We start from the raw sequence: 17,658 nt of genomic DNA, 5'->3' as shown, positions 1-17,658 counted from the left end.
ATGGACAAAGTTTTATCTAGGTCTGTTGTTTTCTGAAAACCGATGTAAAGAGCAAAGCATTCACAAAAAGGTTAAAGATGGATAACTTCTTGGCAGATCTCATTTTAAAGAAAAATAACCCAGTGCTTGAGGCATTTCTCGAGGTTTGGAGCACACACATTCACCAAAATGTCAGTTCTCCCGAGAGTGCCATATGAAATGTGTTTCATAAGCTGCATTCATTCCATTCTTGCAAAGAAATGAAACATGCTTTGCTTATGGTTGTCTCAAAAAAGGCATCCAGTTTCATTTGTCAGTAGGTGGCATCAGTTAGCTAAAGCAAATGAGGCAAAAGGGCTGAGAGAGGGAGAGAGAGAGAATGCCTTCTTTGCGTGCTTCAATTTGCCAGCTTGCAAATACCAGCACTCAGGACAAACCTCTGAACATTTTGAACCAATGGGATGATCATAGGCTGCAGAACAGAGGGTTGCGAGAATAAAAGACAGAGGGTTCTGTCAACACTGTTTGCTTGTTTGCTTTGATTTGTTGAAAGTGCCTAACTGCTGCTCTTTGGCCAAAGCACTCTCACTATATAGTACAACAATCAACACACACTATATAGTAAAACAATTAAAACATAATAAAGCAAAGGAGAGCAGCAGAAAGTCAATATAACACTGGTATTGCAGCATAAGAAAAGGGGCAGTTGTGTGGATGTATTTGCACATGGGAAACAAATGGGTACATTCTCCCAGTAATGTGTAAAAGTCTATTGTAATTCTGCTTGTGCATTGCAACAGGGCACAATGATTGATTAGTGCTAACAGTCTCTTATTTAAAACAGAGGTGGGGAAGTTGCAGCCTAAGGGTACACATCACCTCCACTTTTATGACATCCCAGTTTATGGGGCTGGGGCAGTAACGTTTGGCTAGAAAATCACGCAAAAACACCTTAAGCAACTCATAAGAATGGAGTGTTGCGTGGTTCCAGGCTGTATGGCCATTGGCCATGTTTTAGGAGCATTTCTCATAGCAACTCATAAGAATGTTTATCCCATCCCTTCCACTAAGCCCCCTTTAAACCCCTCTAGGCCAAATCAAACTGAAAAATAGTGATGTATGAAAGATACTCTAATCATGCAGGGAAAATGCAGTGTAAACCCCTAGGGCTGGGCATTTCGATCGGTCCTTTAACATATAATGATTGAAATCTGGTGGTTGCCTGAAGTTACTTTATGGACATTATGCATCAGGCATATTTGTCTATTACAGAATGTCTGCATTCAGCACAAGGTTGTGAAAGCAAAGATGCAGGTCCAGTGCTGATACATAGTGATGTTTATTGTGCAATTCTTTTTAATGTCAGGAGCAACTTGTGAAACTGCAAGTCGCTTCTGGTGTGAGGGAATTGGCTGTCTGCAATGACATTGCGCAGGGCACGCCCAGATATCTGATGTTTTACCATCCTTGTGGGAGGCTTCTCTCATGTCCCCGCAATAATAATAATAATAATAATAATAATAATTATTATTATTATTATTATTATTATTATTATTATTATTAGTCATCTCTGCTCAGGTGTTGCAAATTCAGGGTTATGGCTCCATTGATTTAATCTATTCATTAAGAATGTATTTTTCTTCTTTTATTGTAAGCATTGTTGTCTTTTCTGGTGAGTCAGGTCTTCTCAAGCGTATAATGGTCCCTGTTTAGTCATCTTGACCTCTCCCACCTCAAACTGCAAGAAGGAGAGGGTGATAAATGTTAATGTTGTTGTTGGAAGACTCTGGGTTTGATTTCCTCTAGGACTCCTTTATTTACCTTTTTAACAGTCCAGGGTATTCAAGGAACTCTTCTCCAGCACTACATCTCAAATGAGTTTATTTTTTCTTGTCGTCTTTATTCACTGTCCAGCTTTCACATCCAAACTTAGAAACGGGGAAATACAATGACTTAGACCATCCTAACTTAAGTATTCAGTGATATATCTTTCCCTACATTATTTCACCAATGTTGCATCCTTGTATGTTCCTTTATTTGAAAACCTGCAGGTGACTGATCATTATTATCCTCACTTCCTTTTCCCGTGTTCCTTACAGAAGGTGCTTTCTAAGGAGAAGCTGATGCAGAGATTAGCCTGAGAAGATTCAAGATGACGACGACCGTAGCGACAGACTATGACAATATTGAAATCACACAGCAATACAGTGATGTCAACAACCGGTGGGATGTCGATGAGTGGGACAACGAGAACAGTTCGGCACGATTGTTTGAGAGGTCTCGTATTAAAGCCTTAGCAGGTAGGAATATTGCTACTTCTGCCAGGACTGCCTGCCTGTGATTAATTATCCACTTGTGTTGCATTGAATGTTGGTGCAAAGTAGATATTATGTGTCATGCTGTTCATTCTAAATCCAGGGACAATTTTTAGGAGGAAAACCTAAATCTGGTGGGTTATTAGGAGGGTTCTTTTGAAAAGAAGATCTGTATAGCAATAATGACACCTGTTGTCTGTTTCTGGAATAAATACGAAATCATTCAATCAGAATGTCCATCGTTTTGGGAATACTGTGATTTGGTGTTACATGCAATCCAGATATGATTATACAACTCTGATAAACTTCCATAATCCTTCTGTTTTTTTTAAAGGTTTATACAATTGATACTTGTTTTAGAAAATGTATTTATTGATATTATCGTTCATTTCATTCTATGTCAAGAAGATACAATGCTCCTTGGAATATTGTGGCCATTTAAATATTTTCAAATGACATCACAATGAATATACAGTTAACAATCCACATTTGCTAGAGGTAAGGACTTCCTGCAAAAGTGGGGAAAATAAAAGGCATATTTTTTGAACCTCAGAAAGCACTACTTTAGGAATCTAACATAACTCTATAGTCTACTTACTTACTTAGGTGATCCCTCATTGTCCAAGTGTAGTGTCTTGGTGGTGGGTATGTACTAGGTAACTGTGGAGTCCTGTTCTTGACACGCATGTTCTTCCCGCATGTGAGGGCAACAGTTTCCAGGTCAGGGTTGGCTTGACATGCCTTCCTCTTGGTACATTTCTCCCTTTTGTCCTCCATTCATGCCTCTTCGAATTCCACAGCATTGCTGGTCACAGCTGACCTCCACTTAGAGCTCTCAAGGGCCAGGGCTTCCCAGTACTTGGAATCTATGCCACAGTTTTAAGGTTAATTTTAAGCCCATCTTTAAATCTTTTTTCCTATCCACCAACATTCCGTTTTCCACTCTTGAGTTAGGAGTATAGTAACTGCTTTGGGAGACGGTGATCGGGCATTCGGACAATGTGGCCAGTTCAGGGGAGTTGATGGCATAGGAGCATTGCTTCAATGCTGGTGGTCTTTGCTTCTTCCAGCATGCTGACATTTGTCCACCTGTCTTCCCAAAGGATTTGCAGAATTTTTCGTAGGCAACGCTGATGGAATCATTCCAGGAATTGAGTGTGACGTCTGTAGACAGTCCACATTTTGCAGGTGTATAACAGGGTTGAGATGACAATGGCTTTAGAAACAAGCATCTTGATATCCCTACCAATGTCCTGATCCTCAAACACTCTGTTTCATTCAGAAAAAATGTTGCACCCGCAGAGCTCGGATGGTGTAGTGTCAATGTTGACATTTGTGGAATGGTGGTTGCCAAGGTATCGGAAATAATCAACATTTTCTAATGTTACACCATTAAGCTGCATCTCTAGCATTGCAGAGAGATTGATTGGTAATAACGTAGTCTGTGAGCATTCAGAAGACATACAAGCCACTCCAAACACCTTTGCAGAAGCATACAAGAAGCTCAGCCTCTCACTGCGAACATTGAGAAAACTAAAGTGCTCTATGGTCAACATCCAGTGGAAGTTGACCATAGAGTCACACTCAAGGAGGTAGAGATTACTAGAGAGATTTTTAAAATATATATATATATAAGTAATCAAACCTTCAAAAATGAAGGGCCAACTGCATGTTTTACTAATCCCACTTATACGTGTTTAATGTATCTTCCCTTTGGAGATTTTTTTTAGAAGAGCCTGGATGTGGGTTGATTGACTCTTCATGGGATGCCAAAGTATCCAAAGTAAGATTTAACTGGTCTAGCTCAAGAGATAAGCCCTGTTTCCAATCCCACAGGGGAGCAGAGTTATTCCTCCAGGTTCTTCCTCTGTTACCTGCAAAAGCTTTTTTAGGAGATGACTAAGCATTGTCTGTAACATGCGAAGTCTTGTGTATATATATATGCAATAGCTTTGCATGGATAACTTACAATCAGCATAAACTGTTAGCTATGCCCTTTTCTAGACCTGGAGCAGCTAAAGATGGTAGTGTGTACAATGGTAACCTCAAGCCTGGACTAATGCAATGTACTATAATTGAACTGCTTCTATGCCAGGTCTGGAAGTTTCAATTAGTTCTAAATGAAGCAGCCAGATTGACTACCGACATATCCAGGAGTCAGCATATTACATCAATATTAAAATCACTCCACCGGCTGCCAAATAGTTTCCAGGCAAAGTACAAAATGTAAGTAATTACCTTTAAAGCCCTATGCGATTTGGGTCCAGGTTATCGATGGGATCACCTTTTCCTAGAAAATCCACCCCGCATTCTCAGGTCCTCTGGGGGACATAGACTTCAACCAGCCAAAATTAGGCTGGCAACTAAGGCCCAGAGGACTTTTCCTTCAACTGTTCCCAGACTGTGGAATGACCTGCCAGAACAGATTCATCAGCCAGATACACTTTCTGAATTTCAAATAGCAGTAAAGGCAAGTCTCTGCTGGAGGATCAAACCAGATGCTTTTCCAATTATAAATTTTAAAGCATGTACTGACTGCTTTCCAAAGGTATTGGTTTTGTGGCCCTCCAGTTGACGGTGAAATGCAACTCTCAGCATTTCTCACAACTGGCTTTGCAGGTTAAGGTTGCTGAGACTGCCATCCAACAATGTCTGGAGTCCATCTGGTAATGTGAGGAAAGGGATTTCCCTCTGGGATAAACCAAAGGCAGTTTGGGAGTTGTTGTTGTTGCTGTGGGCTTTCAGGTCAGTTCTGACTTATGGCAACCGTGTCAGGCAGAATTTGTCTTTACCTCCCATTGAGCCTGAAAGAGAGTGACTTCACCCCATTTGACACCATTTGAACTGCCATGGCTCCATGCTATGGAGTTGGGGTTTGGTGAGGCACCAGTGCTCTTTGGCAAAGGAAGCTAAAGACTTTGTAAAAGTGCAAGTCTAAGCTGCATTCAATCTGCAGTGTGTATCCACCTGGGACTCTCAGGTCCCATCTACACTGCCACTATAATGCAGATTGGACTGCATACCCTTCCAGACATGGCAGGAACATGGGAGGAAGCGGGTTAAAAAACCCTGCTTCCTCCCGGGTTTCTGTTCCCACCACTGACCCAAACTGGAAACAGTCTTGGGAGTTAATCCCCATAGGCCCAGCACCAGGAAAGGTCCAGACCTTCGCTAAAGGTCCAGATCATTCCAGGTGTCAAATTAATGTGGAGCAATCCCGGAAAACCCAGTTTTCTCCAGAGTCATTTGCTTCTACCTGAGGTGTTTTCTGGATGCCTCAGTTAAAAGCAAGACAGGTCCCACATTTTAGGCCTGTCTGGAAGGGCCCTGATTATATGGTCAGTGTAAACTCGTATAATGCAGTTTAACTCAATACTCCAGTGTTTGCAAACTCCTGGTTCTCATCACAGATCCCCAAAGGCTTACTGGCTGAGGTGTTCTGGAGTAGTAGTCCAAAATAGCAACATCTCTATGCTCTGGAATAAACATTACAGAAGATGGGAAGATGTTAGCTGAATATTGTAGTGGTTTGGGTACCTCTGGTCTGTTATTAATGGAGTTTGACACCGCTATAGCTTGCAAAGTTCAGTGGAGTTGTTGGTGAGGCACAAATACTTTTTGGCAGAGAAGGCTGAAGGCTTTGTAACACTACAACTCCCAGTATTCCACGGAATTGAGTACATCAGTTTATGTGCTTTCCAAGGGTATATCTACAATGTAGAAGTTATAAGTTTGACAACACTTTAACTGTCAGGGCTCAATGCTTTAGAATCAAGGAAGTTTTAGTCTTTAGCCAAATCTGCCAAAGAGTGCTGGTCCCTAACCAAACTACAAATTCCAGAATACCATGTTATTGAGCCATGAGAGTTAAGATGGTGTCAAACTCATTAATTCTGCACTGTAGATGCACCCTTGGATGACAATTCTCTAAGCATGCTGATTAGGAAACTTGAAGTAATGTGATCCAAGAAAGTAACTATTCCCCCCCAAGTTCTTCTAGTATCTACTGGAGTTATGATTTATCACAAGGCCACCCCCCCCCCCCCAATATAGGTGCAACTTGTAAACTTGAGTTAAAGTAATGTTTTGATTCCTACGAAAGTACCTCTAGGGAGGAAAAGCAACCCAACTTCAGTGCAGATTGTCAGATTTTATAAACCTTTGTCTGCAGCATCCAGTCACTTCGTGTCATTGGGATGCATACAGTGCCAACAGCATTCATTTCAAGCATCTTAGTGGAGCTAGAGGGCAACATATTTTCCTCCTTTTACATCATAATCATTCTCTTGGCTGTTGTTATGAAAAGAAGTTTTCAAAAGAAAAACGTCAACAAGGTTTCCTTGGTCTCCGCTGTTCATCACCATACAAACTATCTATCTTGATTTATTAGGTTTTTCCATTCCTTCCTGCAACAAGATCCATGTGAGCTGAGTGTGTTTGTGTAGCAAAGCCAAGCCTGAGAAAGTTTCCTTCTTTGTGGACTACGGCTTTCTGAATCTGCTAGCCAGCTGCCTCCATGTCTCATTCCTGCCTGCTTTGCTATCTAGGAGATGCTGGGAGTCATAGTCCTAAAAGAGAGAAACTAAGATTGATTTGGGAGCATTTATATCCGTATCTGAAGCAAAGTTCTCTTTGCAACGTTGAGGGCAATGCCCTGTGGAGTAGTTTCATCATATTCTGTCAATGATTGCCCAAATCTCACGATAAGCATACCAACATTCCTGACCTCTGAACAATATGCCGTAGCAGCATTAGAAGGGAAGCGAAGGTAACTGGAGTCTCCACTGCATGTTTGCAAGTGGAGACAATGGATGAAATGACACAAACCTGTTCACTACTAACACACACACACATTACACACACAGAGAGCCATATATTTGCCAAAGGGAAATAGGCAAATCTTGCTTAAGGATGGGGAGAAATCTTTTGTGGGATGGTTAAAGGATCCAGGGTTGTAGGAACCAGCAATATATTGATTCAGACCATTGGAGCATTAGTAAAGCCTTGTAAACTCAGATTGTCAGCAAGGGCTTCTCCATGATTTCTGGTGGGATCCCTTCCTAGCCACACACTGAAATGTATTGTATTCTCAAGTGCAGGGATTCTTAAACTTTTTCAACTGGCAACCCCTTTTTGTCCAAGAAATTTTTGTGACTCCATGTCTATAGGTGTACAAAATAGGTATACAGACCAATCTATGAAAGATATCAGATGGTTAAATCAGTTGATACAGAGGACCAACTGTATCACACAATAACAATTAGTGCATGTCTAAGTCCCAAGTATATAAAAAGTAAAATTCAATGAATCCTTAAGTAAAATTCAGTGAGCTTCAATATCCACTGGGGTTCATATTTTCAAGCCATGGGTGGTTTGCTTAGCTCTGAAATCAGGCAAATCCAGGGTGATATGGTGTCTATGCTCGTGTTGAGCAGCAAGGTCGCCATTTAGTACACTGATGAAAATGTTACACACTAAAATAGATCCAGAATAGATTTGGGGTATTCACAATCAATCCCTGCAAGATTAGTATGGCCTTTGAATCTACCATATGAAGCTGATATTTGGCACCTTGTGAATTGTCAGCAGTTAGTTTTATCTATTGTTGTTTTAAAATTGTATTATTTTGATTTTATGGTACATGTGTTATAATTTTATGTGACTTGTTTTATACCTTTGTACTGTTTTTACCTGTTGTATATTATATGTGCACCCTGGAGTGCCTTGTAAGCTGTCCCAAGACCCTTTGGGGAGATGGTGGCGGGATATAAATAAAATGATGATGATGATGATGATGATTATTATTACCAAGCTTTTCTCTTTCCTTTAACCTTGCTTGTATTTGGCCCCTCTGAAGATTGCATTTTAGAAGCCCAGGATAAAAGCAATGCACGTTTATAAGATAGTAGACCACTGCAACACACTCTATGTGGGGTTGACTCTGAACATAGTAGACTACTGCAATGCACTCTTTGTGGGGTTGCCTCTGAACACTGCCCAGAAGCTCCAGCTAGTCCAGTGTTCGGCAGCCAGGTTGCTCACGGGAGCAGGGTACAGGGAGCGCACAACTCCCTTGTTACACCAGTTCCACTGGCTGCCTATTAGCTTCCGAGCACAATTCAAAGTGCTGGTTTTGACCTATAAAGCCCTAAACAGCTCTCACCCAGTTTATCTGTTCGAACGTGTCTCCCCCTACAAACCATCAAAGACCTTAAGATTATCCGGTGAGGCCCTGCTCTCGATCTAGCCACCATCGCCGTTGTGTTTGGTGGGAATGAGAGGCAGGGCCTTCTCTGTGGTGGCCCCTCAGCTATGGAACTCCCTCCCCAAGGACGTTAGATCTACCCCCTCCCTTCTGACTATTCTGAAAAAACTTAAATCCTAGTATTCACAGAATAGACAGATTTTATTAGTGAAGATGAGATTTTATGGACCTGCAATTTGGACTTATTTGGAGGATGTTTTAAACTTGGCAAACTGTTTTAAATGCATATCTATAATTTTATGCATTTGTGTATTTTATTGCTGTTTTTATATTGTATTGGCATTGAATTGTTGCCTGCTGGAAGCCGTCCTGAGTCCCTCCTTGGAGGTCGAGAAAGGACAGAATATAAATGTTCTAAATAATAAATAAAAATAAATAGTAAAAAGAATGAAAAACAGATGATAAAAGTGAAATCAAAATGAAAAAAGCCAAAATGTTGTAGTATGGAATATTCCAACCTGCCAGCAATGTCCTCTTCCTTGAAATCCATTCTCCACATACATCCAGTTTAATATCACTACCACTAAGCTATGCATATTCTTAATTATTCCCTTTTTTGTAAGGTAAGATGAGAAAGCAGATTTTTCCTTTCTAATTGATTTGTACTTTCACAAAACATTGGGTTCTCCAAGGACAGCTTACATACTTTGTTCATGTAGGCAGAGGCGGCCCTAAGTAATTTTCATTGGTAAGCAAACAGTATTTTGGTGCCTCCCCCCACCCCCCCAAACCAATCACTGATATATATTTTCTGTTCATCGTGAAAGTTCTGTGTGTCATATTTGGTTCAATTCCATCATTGGTGGAGTTCAGAATGCTCTTTGATTGTAGGTGAACTATACATCCCAGTAACTACAACTCGCATATGTCAAGGTCTATTTTCCCCCAAGAGCGCCTCAAGAGCGCCCCTGGGCAAAATCAACTATACTGCAAATACTTACTTTGCGTAATGGGTTGAACAGCCCCTGCATGTAGGTCCTCTAAGACAATTCTGTAGCAACTTCTGGTGGGAATTGTTCATTTCAATAGGGTTTGCTATTATCCATGGTTTCCTGTTTCTCCTGTAAGTTCAAGAATGTGCCTCTTCTGTCCCCCCCCCCCCCAACTTTTGCTGACTAAGGCCCTTTCTACATTGTCCTTATATCCCAGGATCTGATCTCAGGTTATCTGCTTTGAACTGGATTATATGAGTCTCCACTGCCATATAATCTGGTATAAGCAGATATTCTGGGACCAGATCCCGGGATATAAGGGCAGTGTAGAAGGAGTCTAAATAATGACTCACAATTGAAACACTCAACATAGAAGGAGTGGTAGTAAAACCTGGAATCTGTGGAGGGGGGGGGGTGTTATTTACATTGAAGTCTCAAGAGCTTAACATTTACTTCCTTTCACCCAGTGGGAAAACACTGTGATTTTATAGTATTAACACTAGCAGGGATCCCATCAAAGCCAAATGGATGGCTCCATTGACTTTGGATGCCTGCTTCATATCCTGAGTGAGCGATAAATAATATACTCGAACCAATCACTTAAGAGATACGTAATACAGTGTGGGTGATTCAATTATTTATCCGGTCTAAAAGAGGCACCTATTTCAGTGCTTTGAGAAGCTGGTGAAAGATTTGATACGATGCTATATTTAGAACTGTGTCTGACTTCCTCATGAAAATTACTGCTTTTTTATATGGGTAGTTGTGGAGATGGAGGTATGCATGTGTGGTGTATAGAGAAGCAATGGTGTGTACCAAGGGGCAGTGGTCAGTTTCAGTACCTCCTGACCCCCAGCAGTCCATATTAACAAGATCAACAGAAGTGATAGTTGAGCAATTGGTAATTTTTGCTTATGGTTTTGGGATGGGATTCTCAAATAGCATTCACATGCCAAACTGCAGCTCATTGATTGGGGTGGGAAAAGTGTGTCCCCAAGGGTTACTTATGAGCTCCAGAGCCCCTCATCAACATTTTTTGGGGAAATTAAAAACTTCAAAAATTGTTATGCTTGTAAATTTTACTCTAAAGAGGCCTAGGGTCATTTCTGCCATGTTTTGGACTAATCTGGACCTGTTAAACTTAGGAAACACCTGTTTTTCAAATAAGAAGTGATTTTGGAGTCATCTTCTGTTGGGAGAAAGTTTCTCCTGGACTCAAGAGAAGTGTCCAAAATATAGTGGAAATGCTCCCATGTCTCCTAGGCATGGTAGATGTTCATGCACAACTTTTTGTGGGGCCTTATCTGTACTTGAGGGAGTGCTGTGTGACCCCTAACTTCCAACAATTTGCCATCCCTGATAGAGAACCTCTTTGTGGCCAAAAATGTTTTTCAGCCTATATTCAAAACATAAGATAGGCTTTTATGGTTGGGGACCATATAAGACCCTTCCTAGAAAACCTTGCCTGAATCCAGCAGACTGCATCACATTGGTGGTGTAAAGTTTTCAACTTTTCATATTTTACATTCTTCTATAACTGTGACAAAATCCTTGTGTTGAACCATTATAGGAACAACCTCCATACACACCCTTTTCCTGGTAAGGACTGTGTATAGTTCTGGTCACTGTAGTTCAAAAAGGTTGTTGACAAACTGGAAGATTGTTAGAGGACAGAAACCAAAATGGCCAAAGTTCTGAAAAACAAGTTCAAAGAAGAATGGTGTTTAGCTTGGAAGAATCAAGATTGAGGGCTTCTGAAGGGTGGGCCGAGCTTGTTTTCTGCTATTTCAGAAACTAAGACACAAACCAACAGATTGCAATAGCAAAAAAAGAGGTTCCACCCAAAATACTTTTGACTTTAAGAGGCACTTGACAATGGAATACATTGTTGTGAAGGTCTCTAAGCAGAAGTTAGGTGGACATCTCTCGAGAGATGTCCATCTCTCGAGAGATGCTTTACTCTATTCTTACCTTGAAGGAGGCTAGAGAAGTCCCTTCTCATTTTTGAGTCTTTGTTTACAGGCAGTCTGTTATTATATCCATCAAATAATGGGTTTTTAGGACATAAAATTCAGTAGTGTTAATTGGAGTACACACAGACAAGCAAACATATTTCCAGAAAAGATGTCATAATATTTTTGGGTATAACTTTTACTGCTATGGTTACTAAAAAACACAAATAATGTAATTTTTGTTGAAAGTGTTCATGGCCAGAATCACTGGGTTGCTGTGAGTTTTCCAGTCTGTATGGCTATATTCCAGAAGCAATCTCTCTTGATGTTTCGCCCACATCTATGGCAGGCATCTTCAGAGGTTGTGAGGTCTATCCTTCGTTTTTCCAATCTCTGTGTGTTTTGGAACAGTTTCTACCTGTAGAGATGTTTGATGTGTTGTCAAAGGCTTTCATGGCTGGAATCCCTGGGTTGTTATGGGTTTTCTGGGCTGTATGGCCATGTCATAGAATCATAGAGTTGGAAGAGACCTCATGGGCCATCCAGTCCAACCCCCTGCCTAGAAGCAGGAATATTGCATTCAAAGCACTCCTGACAGATGACCATCTAGCCTCTGTTTAAAAGCTTCCAAAGAAGGAGCCTCCCAGAAGCATTCTCTCCCGATGTTTTGCCCATATCTATGGCAGGCATCCTCAGAAATTGTGATTTTTTTTAATTGAGTGGTGATTGGAAATACATTTTACTGCCATAACTAAAACACCTGGGTCCTTCCTAGGTCTTCCTTGGTTGAGCACCTCCAGTTTAGTGGGCAGGGGACAATATCATATAAAATTTCTGCCATGCTTTTCAGGTCTATACAAAGGAAATTGTAAATTGGCATTTATAGGAAGGTTGGCTCTCAAGAGAAGTGGAGACTGGCCCACTTGTTTTTTTGGGTATGTATATATAAATACGTGTTGCACCAGACTGCACAGGACTAATTGGACCAGAGGTCAAATTCACTATAGGGCAGCTTATATGTACACACACACACACACACACACATGCATGCCAAACTACCTTAGACAGATTTTGACCTCTTGTCTAGCTAGTCCAGTGCAGTTGTCTCCTGGCTGAACTGGCAAAAATGTTGTGGAAGAAGCCATGTTTGTTGTTAATGTTTTTATTCATCCAGCAATCTGGGCTTCCCTGACTCGAGCATGGATCTCAAGCCTTTTGCAAATGATGCAGAGTTCATGCACAGGCTATGTGTGTGTGAGTAGATAGATGGATGGATGGATGGATGGATGGACAGATAGATAGATAGATAGATAGATAGATAGATGATAAATAGAGAGATAGAGAGATAGAGATAGAGATAGATGTCCCGAAAAGCCTACAACAACCCAGTGATTCCGGCCATGAAAGCCTTTGGCAATAGATAGATAGATAGATAGATAGATAGATAGATAGATAGATAGACAGACAGGCAGAGAGACAGGCAGAGAGACAGGCAGAGAGACAGGCAGACAGGCAGAGAGACAGGCAGATAGATGAAATAAAACAACTGCAAAATTTAGGTAAGGATTGCTTTTAAAAAAAAAACAAGGTATTTACAGCCAATAAAGATGTCTAGAGGTGAAGTGTAAGAAGGACATCTGAAGGATTTTCTCAGTGTTAGGAGGAAACCTAACACCCGAAGCACCTGGTTTGCAGGTTTTTCTTGTTCCTTTGTATATTTAGTCAGCTGGAATCCTCTGGTTTGCTTAAATAGTGATGGCATTTTTGAGCCCAAGGTGAATCTGTCTGCAATTGCAGATATTTTAATCAGGTCTGCTGCAGCCCTCACAAAGATGTCTCTGGCATCAGAACAGAAGGTTGTAACTGAATCCAGAAAAAAAGTGCCGGGTTTTTCCATACTTCACATCTTCTGTAGTACCTATGCTACTGTCGTCTGGTGTACCTAAAAGGGATCTATACATCCAGGAAACAAAGAGGGATTTTTCCCCCTTTTGGACTTCTAAAAAGCCCAAATGATTCTACTAAGTATGGAAATGGTTCTGAGTAGAATCATAGAATCATAGAATCAAAGAGTTGGAAGAGACCTCATGGACCATCCAGTCCAACCCCCTGCCAAGAAGCAGGAATATTGCATTCAAATCACCCCTGACAGATGGCCATCCAGCCTCTGTTTAAAAGCTCCCAAAGAAGGAGCCTCCACCACCGGGGCAGAGAGTTCCACTGCTGAATGGCTCTCATAGTCAGGAAGTTCTTCCTCATGTTCAGATGGAATCTCCTTTCTTGTAGCTTGAAGCCATTGTTTTGCGTTCTAGTCTCCAGGGAAGCAGAAAACAAGCTAGCTCCCTCCTCCCTGTGGCTTCCTCTCACATCTTTATACATGGCTATCATGTCTCCTCTCAGCCTTCTCTTCTTCAGGCTAAACATGCCCAGCTCCTTAAGTTGCTCCTCATAGGGCTTGTTCTCCAGATCCTTGATCATTTTAGTTGCCCTCCTCTGGACACATTCCAGCTTGTCAATATCTCTCTTGAATTGTGGTGCCCAGAATTGGACACAATATTCCAGGTGTGGAGTAGTGACTATATTTAATAGATATTTTTAATGTGTGCAGAAGGTGGGTGAAGGTACAGTGCAAACACCGCCAATGCTTTTTTTGACTCCTTGAATTTGGAGTTTAGTTTTCTTTGGTGAGGATAGTTGGCTTTATCTGAAATGGTGAAGAAGACCAGGATGAGAAAGAGTGACTGATCTAAGATCGTAAGGAGAGTTCCATGGATTTTCCAAGGTCCAGTCCAATATTATCACCACTGTACCACACAGGTTCCCATTATTATTTTAAATTTCTTGTATCTAAGCAAGACCAAAAGGGTGAATCCTCCACACTCTAGTGAGTCAGATATCAAGCTTTTAAGAAAATATTTCTTGCATCCAATCTTAATTATGACAGATACAAAGGTCTAAATCTCTCAACAACAGCAAAATTTTGGACTGCCAATGAATACCAGGTCCTGTATGCTCTCTTTCAGAGAAATGAACTGGCTAAACCACTTCTGAAGATTCCTTGCTTAAGAAAACCCTATGAAATCCATGGAGTTGCCATAAGTTGACAGGCAACTTGAATATGTATACACCTGGACACAGCCAAGCTCTGATAAATGGAGAGTAGACTTTGACCTCATTAAAGCATGTTGCAAGTGGAATGGAATATAAAAGCATAATTGGCTTGGAACTCTGGAAATTTTGAAGAATGTGTCTGGTTTTTCTTTTGTTAGTGTCTTAGCTTACATAAATCCACTGGAAAGTGCGTAAATGCATTGTGAAAAGTGCATCCAGAAAAATCTGGGAGAGGTCACCAAGAAGGACAATAACATAACTTAAACCTAAACATAACTCACCTGTTGAAGGCTTTCATAGCCAGAATAATTGAGTTGTTGTGAGTTTTCCGGGCTGTATGGCCATGTTCCAGAAGCATTCTCTCCTGACATTTCACCTACATATATGGCAGGCATCCTCACAACCTCTGAGGATGCCTGCCATAGATGCAGGCAAAATGTCGGGAGAGAATGCTTCTGGAACATGGCCATACAGCCCGGAAAACTCACAACAACCCAGTAAATCACCTATTTTTTATTAGTCTCAGGCCTCTTCTGCACTGCTATATAATCCAAATTATCAAAGCAGACAACCCACATTACCTAATTTGAACTGGATTATATGAGTCTACACTACCATATAATCCAGTTCAAAGCAGATAATCTGGATTTTATATGGCAGTGTAGAAGGGGCCTCAGTCTTCCTTGGGAACTACTGCAGCATAACCTAAATTCAGTTGTTAATTCGGAGCCTCCGGTGGCGCAGTGGGTTAAACCCCTGTGCCGGCAGGACTGAAGACCGACAGGTCGCAGGTTCGAATCCAGGGAGAGGCGGATGAGCTCCCTCTATCAGCTCCAGCTCCTCATGTGGGGACATGAGAGAAGCCTCCCACAAGGATGATAAAAACATCAAATCATCCAGGCGTTCCCTGGGCAATGTCCTTGCAGACGGCAATTCTCTCACACCAGAAGCTACTTGCAGTTTCTCAAGTTGCTCCTGACACGACAAAAAAAAAGTTGTTAATTCCAACTACAGCAGCCTCATTAAACAAATAGGAGCTTAGCACATTCTCCAACATTTCACAGGTAAAAAAATTGGGAGAGATATGAACAAGTGTCATCACAGCACGGTCAAAATGGCCAATGTTATTAATAAGGGAAAAATAGGCAAGGCTGCAGCAGTTTGTTTTTGTCCAAATCTACTGGGAAAATGAGATTCTGTCTTTTCCTCTTCTTTTTTCTATTGAAACTATTGAATGCAAACTACTATTTCACTCTTAATTCGTTCCATGGAAGTAAACAGAAAAGAAAGGGAGAAACTGTGAGAAGGAGAGAGAAATGGGTTGAGAGAGGAGTTCTTTAGATGCCTAAACTTCATTTCGCAAAGGTTTGAATGACTGCAATGCTAAAAATGTAGAGACTGAAGCAGAATTCCTTTATGGTAGGGCACTGCCCTCATTTTGCAATACACAGAGCTGGACCCTTTGAGTGAATTTTCTACTTTCAGGGGAAATTTTTCTTCTGTTGCCATGATTTTGGAAAGAGATCTTCTGTTGCTGAGACTCCATCTCTGTGCTGCTGCCTCTGCTGCCTCTGAGCACATTTTACAAAAGCTGTTGCCATAATTATTCCATTTATAATAGAAGCATTTGCACAAGAGGTAGTTCACGAAGGGAATGTTCTGCCATCTTTTCCCCCTGAAATGTACACCTCACCGCTCTTGCTTTTATTCATCAAAAATGGCTCTTTGAATTCCATTCCTTCTTACTTGTTGCCAGGTTACCGTATCAAAAGTACGGTAATTGCTAGCTGAGGCTGCTCCAAAATAAAATCAGAAGAGGATGTCATTTTGTTAGTCTCAGAGTCCAAGACAATCAATTTCCGCTTTGAAATCTCCAGAGAAGGAGCTCCCGCCACACTCTGAAGCAGAATATTCCACTTCCAAATATCTCTGACCATTTGGATGTTCTTCCTAATGTTTAGGTGGAATCTCCTTTCCTCCATTTCATAGTTTCTAGAACATAGAATCATAGAATCAAAGAGTTGGAAGAGTCCTCATGGGCCATCCAGTCCAACCACCTGCCAAGAAGCAGGAATATTGCATTCAAAGCACCCCTGACAGATGGCCATCTTGCCTCTGTTTCAAAGCCTCCAAAGAAGGAGCCTCCACCACACTCCGGAGCAGAGAGTTCCACTGCTGAATAGCTCTCACAGTCAGGAAGTTCTTCCTCATGTTCAGATGGAATCTCCTTTCTTGTAGTTTGAAGCCATTGTTCCATTGTGTCCTAGTCTCCAGGGCAGCAGCAAACAAGCTTTCCCCTCCTCAACGTGACATCCTTTCAGATATTTAAACATGATTCGCATGCTCTCTCTTGCTTCCAAGCTAAACATACTCAACTTCCTCAGCGTTCCTCATAGGGTTCGTCCTTCTTTAAACGCATTCTCAGGGCCTGTCTAGACAATACATTTATCCCAGGAGCTTCTGCAGCAAACAGGAGGGTAGCCAGACACCATTCCCTGTAAACGCATAAGCAATGGCTACAAAAGACAAAAAAAGTGAGATTTCCAGGTGTGGGAATACCGTGGTTTTGATCCAAATATGTGGATTGTAGAATCATAGAGTTGGAAGAGGCCTTGTGGGCCATCCAGTCCAACCCCCTACCAAGAAGCATTCTCCTGCTTCTTGATAGGGGGTTGGAATCGATGGCCCACAAAGTCTCTTCCAACTCTATAATTTTATGATTCTATTGTAAAACTGTCTGTTGACAGTGTTGTTCTTAAGCCCTTAGGGAATCTCTTTTTCTTTCCTCTGTGGATTGTTGTGGTCTCCCCAACAGTCTGTGGACCACAGCATAAATATTATTGGATTGGAAGACTTTAGCCAAGCTTCCCAGCTCTATAATAGTGATTCTTTGATTTTGTGATGGAAACTAACTTTTCTAAGTTCTGGGGCCCTTTCACAATGTGCAATGATAGTGTTTGATGCCACTTTTGCTTCTGTGCTTCCTACAGAATCCTAAGTTTGTAGCTTAAGAAAGGTATTTAGAACCGTACCAAACTACAATCTCTACAGTCCCTTCCATACAGCTGTATAAAATCCACATTGAACTGGATTATATGGCAGTG

The 17,658-nt window shown here is 41.3% G+C and overlaps 1 protein-coding gene across 3 annotated transcripts in view; it reads left to right on the top strand.

Moving 5' to 3' along the window:
- Positions 1–17,658, top strand: part of SPTBN1 (spectrin beta, non-erythrocytic 1) — a 276,406-nt gene that overhangs the window by 83,016 nt on the left and 175,732 nt on the right. For all 3 annotated transcript variants that reach the window (XM_060754564.2, XM_067462900.1, XM_067462903.1), the window contains exon 2: positions 2,079–2,279. In XM_060754564.2, the coding sequence (XP_060610547.1) occupies positions 2,132–2,279 (148 nt within the window). In that variant the 5' untranslated portion in view covers positions 2,079–2,131. The remainder of the gene's footprint in view (positions 1–2,078; positions 2,280–17,658) is intronic.

This window comes from Anolis sagrei, chromosome 1, assembly GCF_037176765.1.
Source record: "Anolis sagrei isolate rAnoSag1 chromosome 1, rAnoSag1.mat, whole genome shotgun sequence".
NCBI classification, from domain to species: domain Eukaryota; kingdom Metazoa; phylum Chordata; class Lepidosauria; order Squamata; family Dactyloidae; genus Anolis; species Anolis sagrei.
Note: the sequence above shows the minus strand (reverse complement) of the source record. Positions and strands in the feature narration are given on the sequence as shown.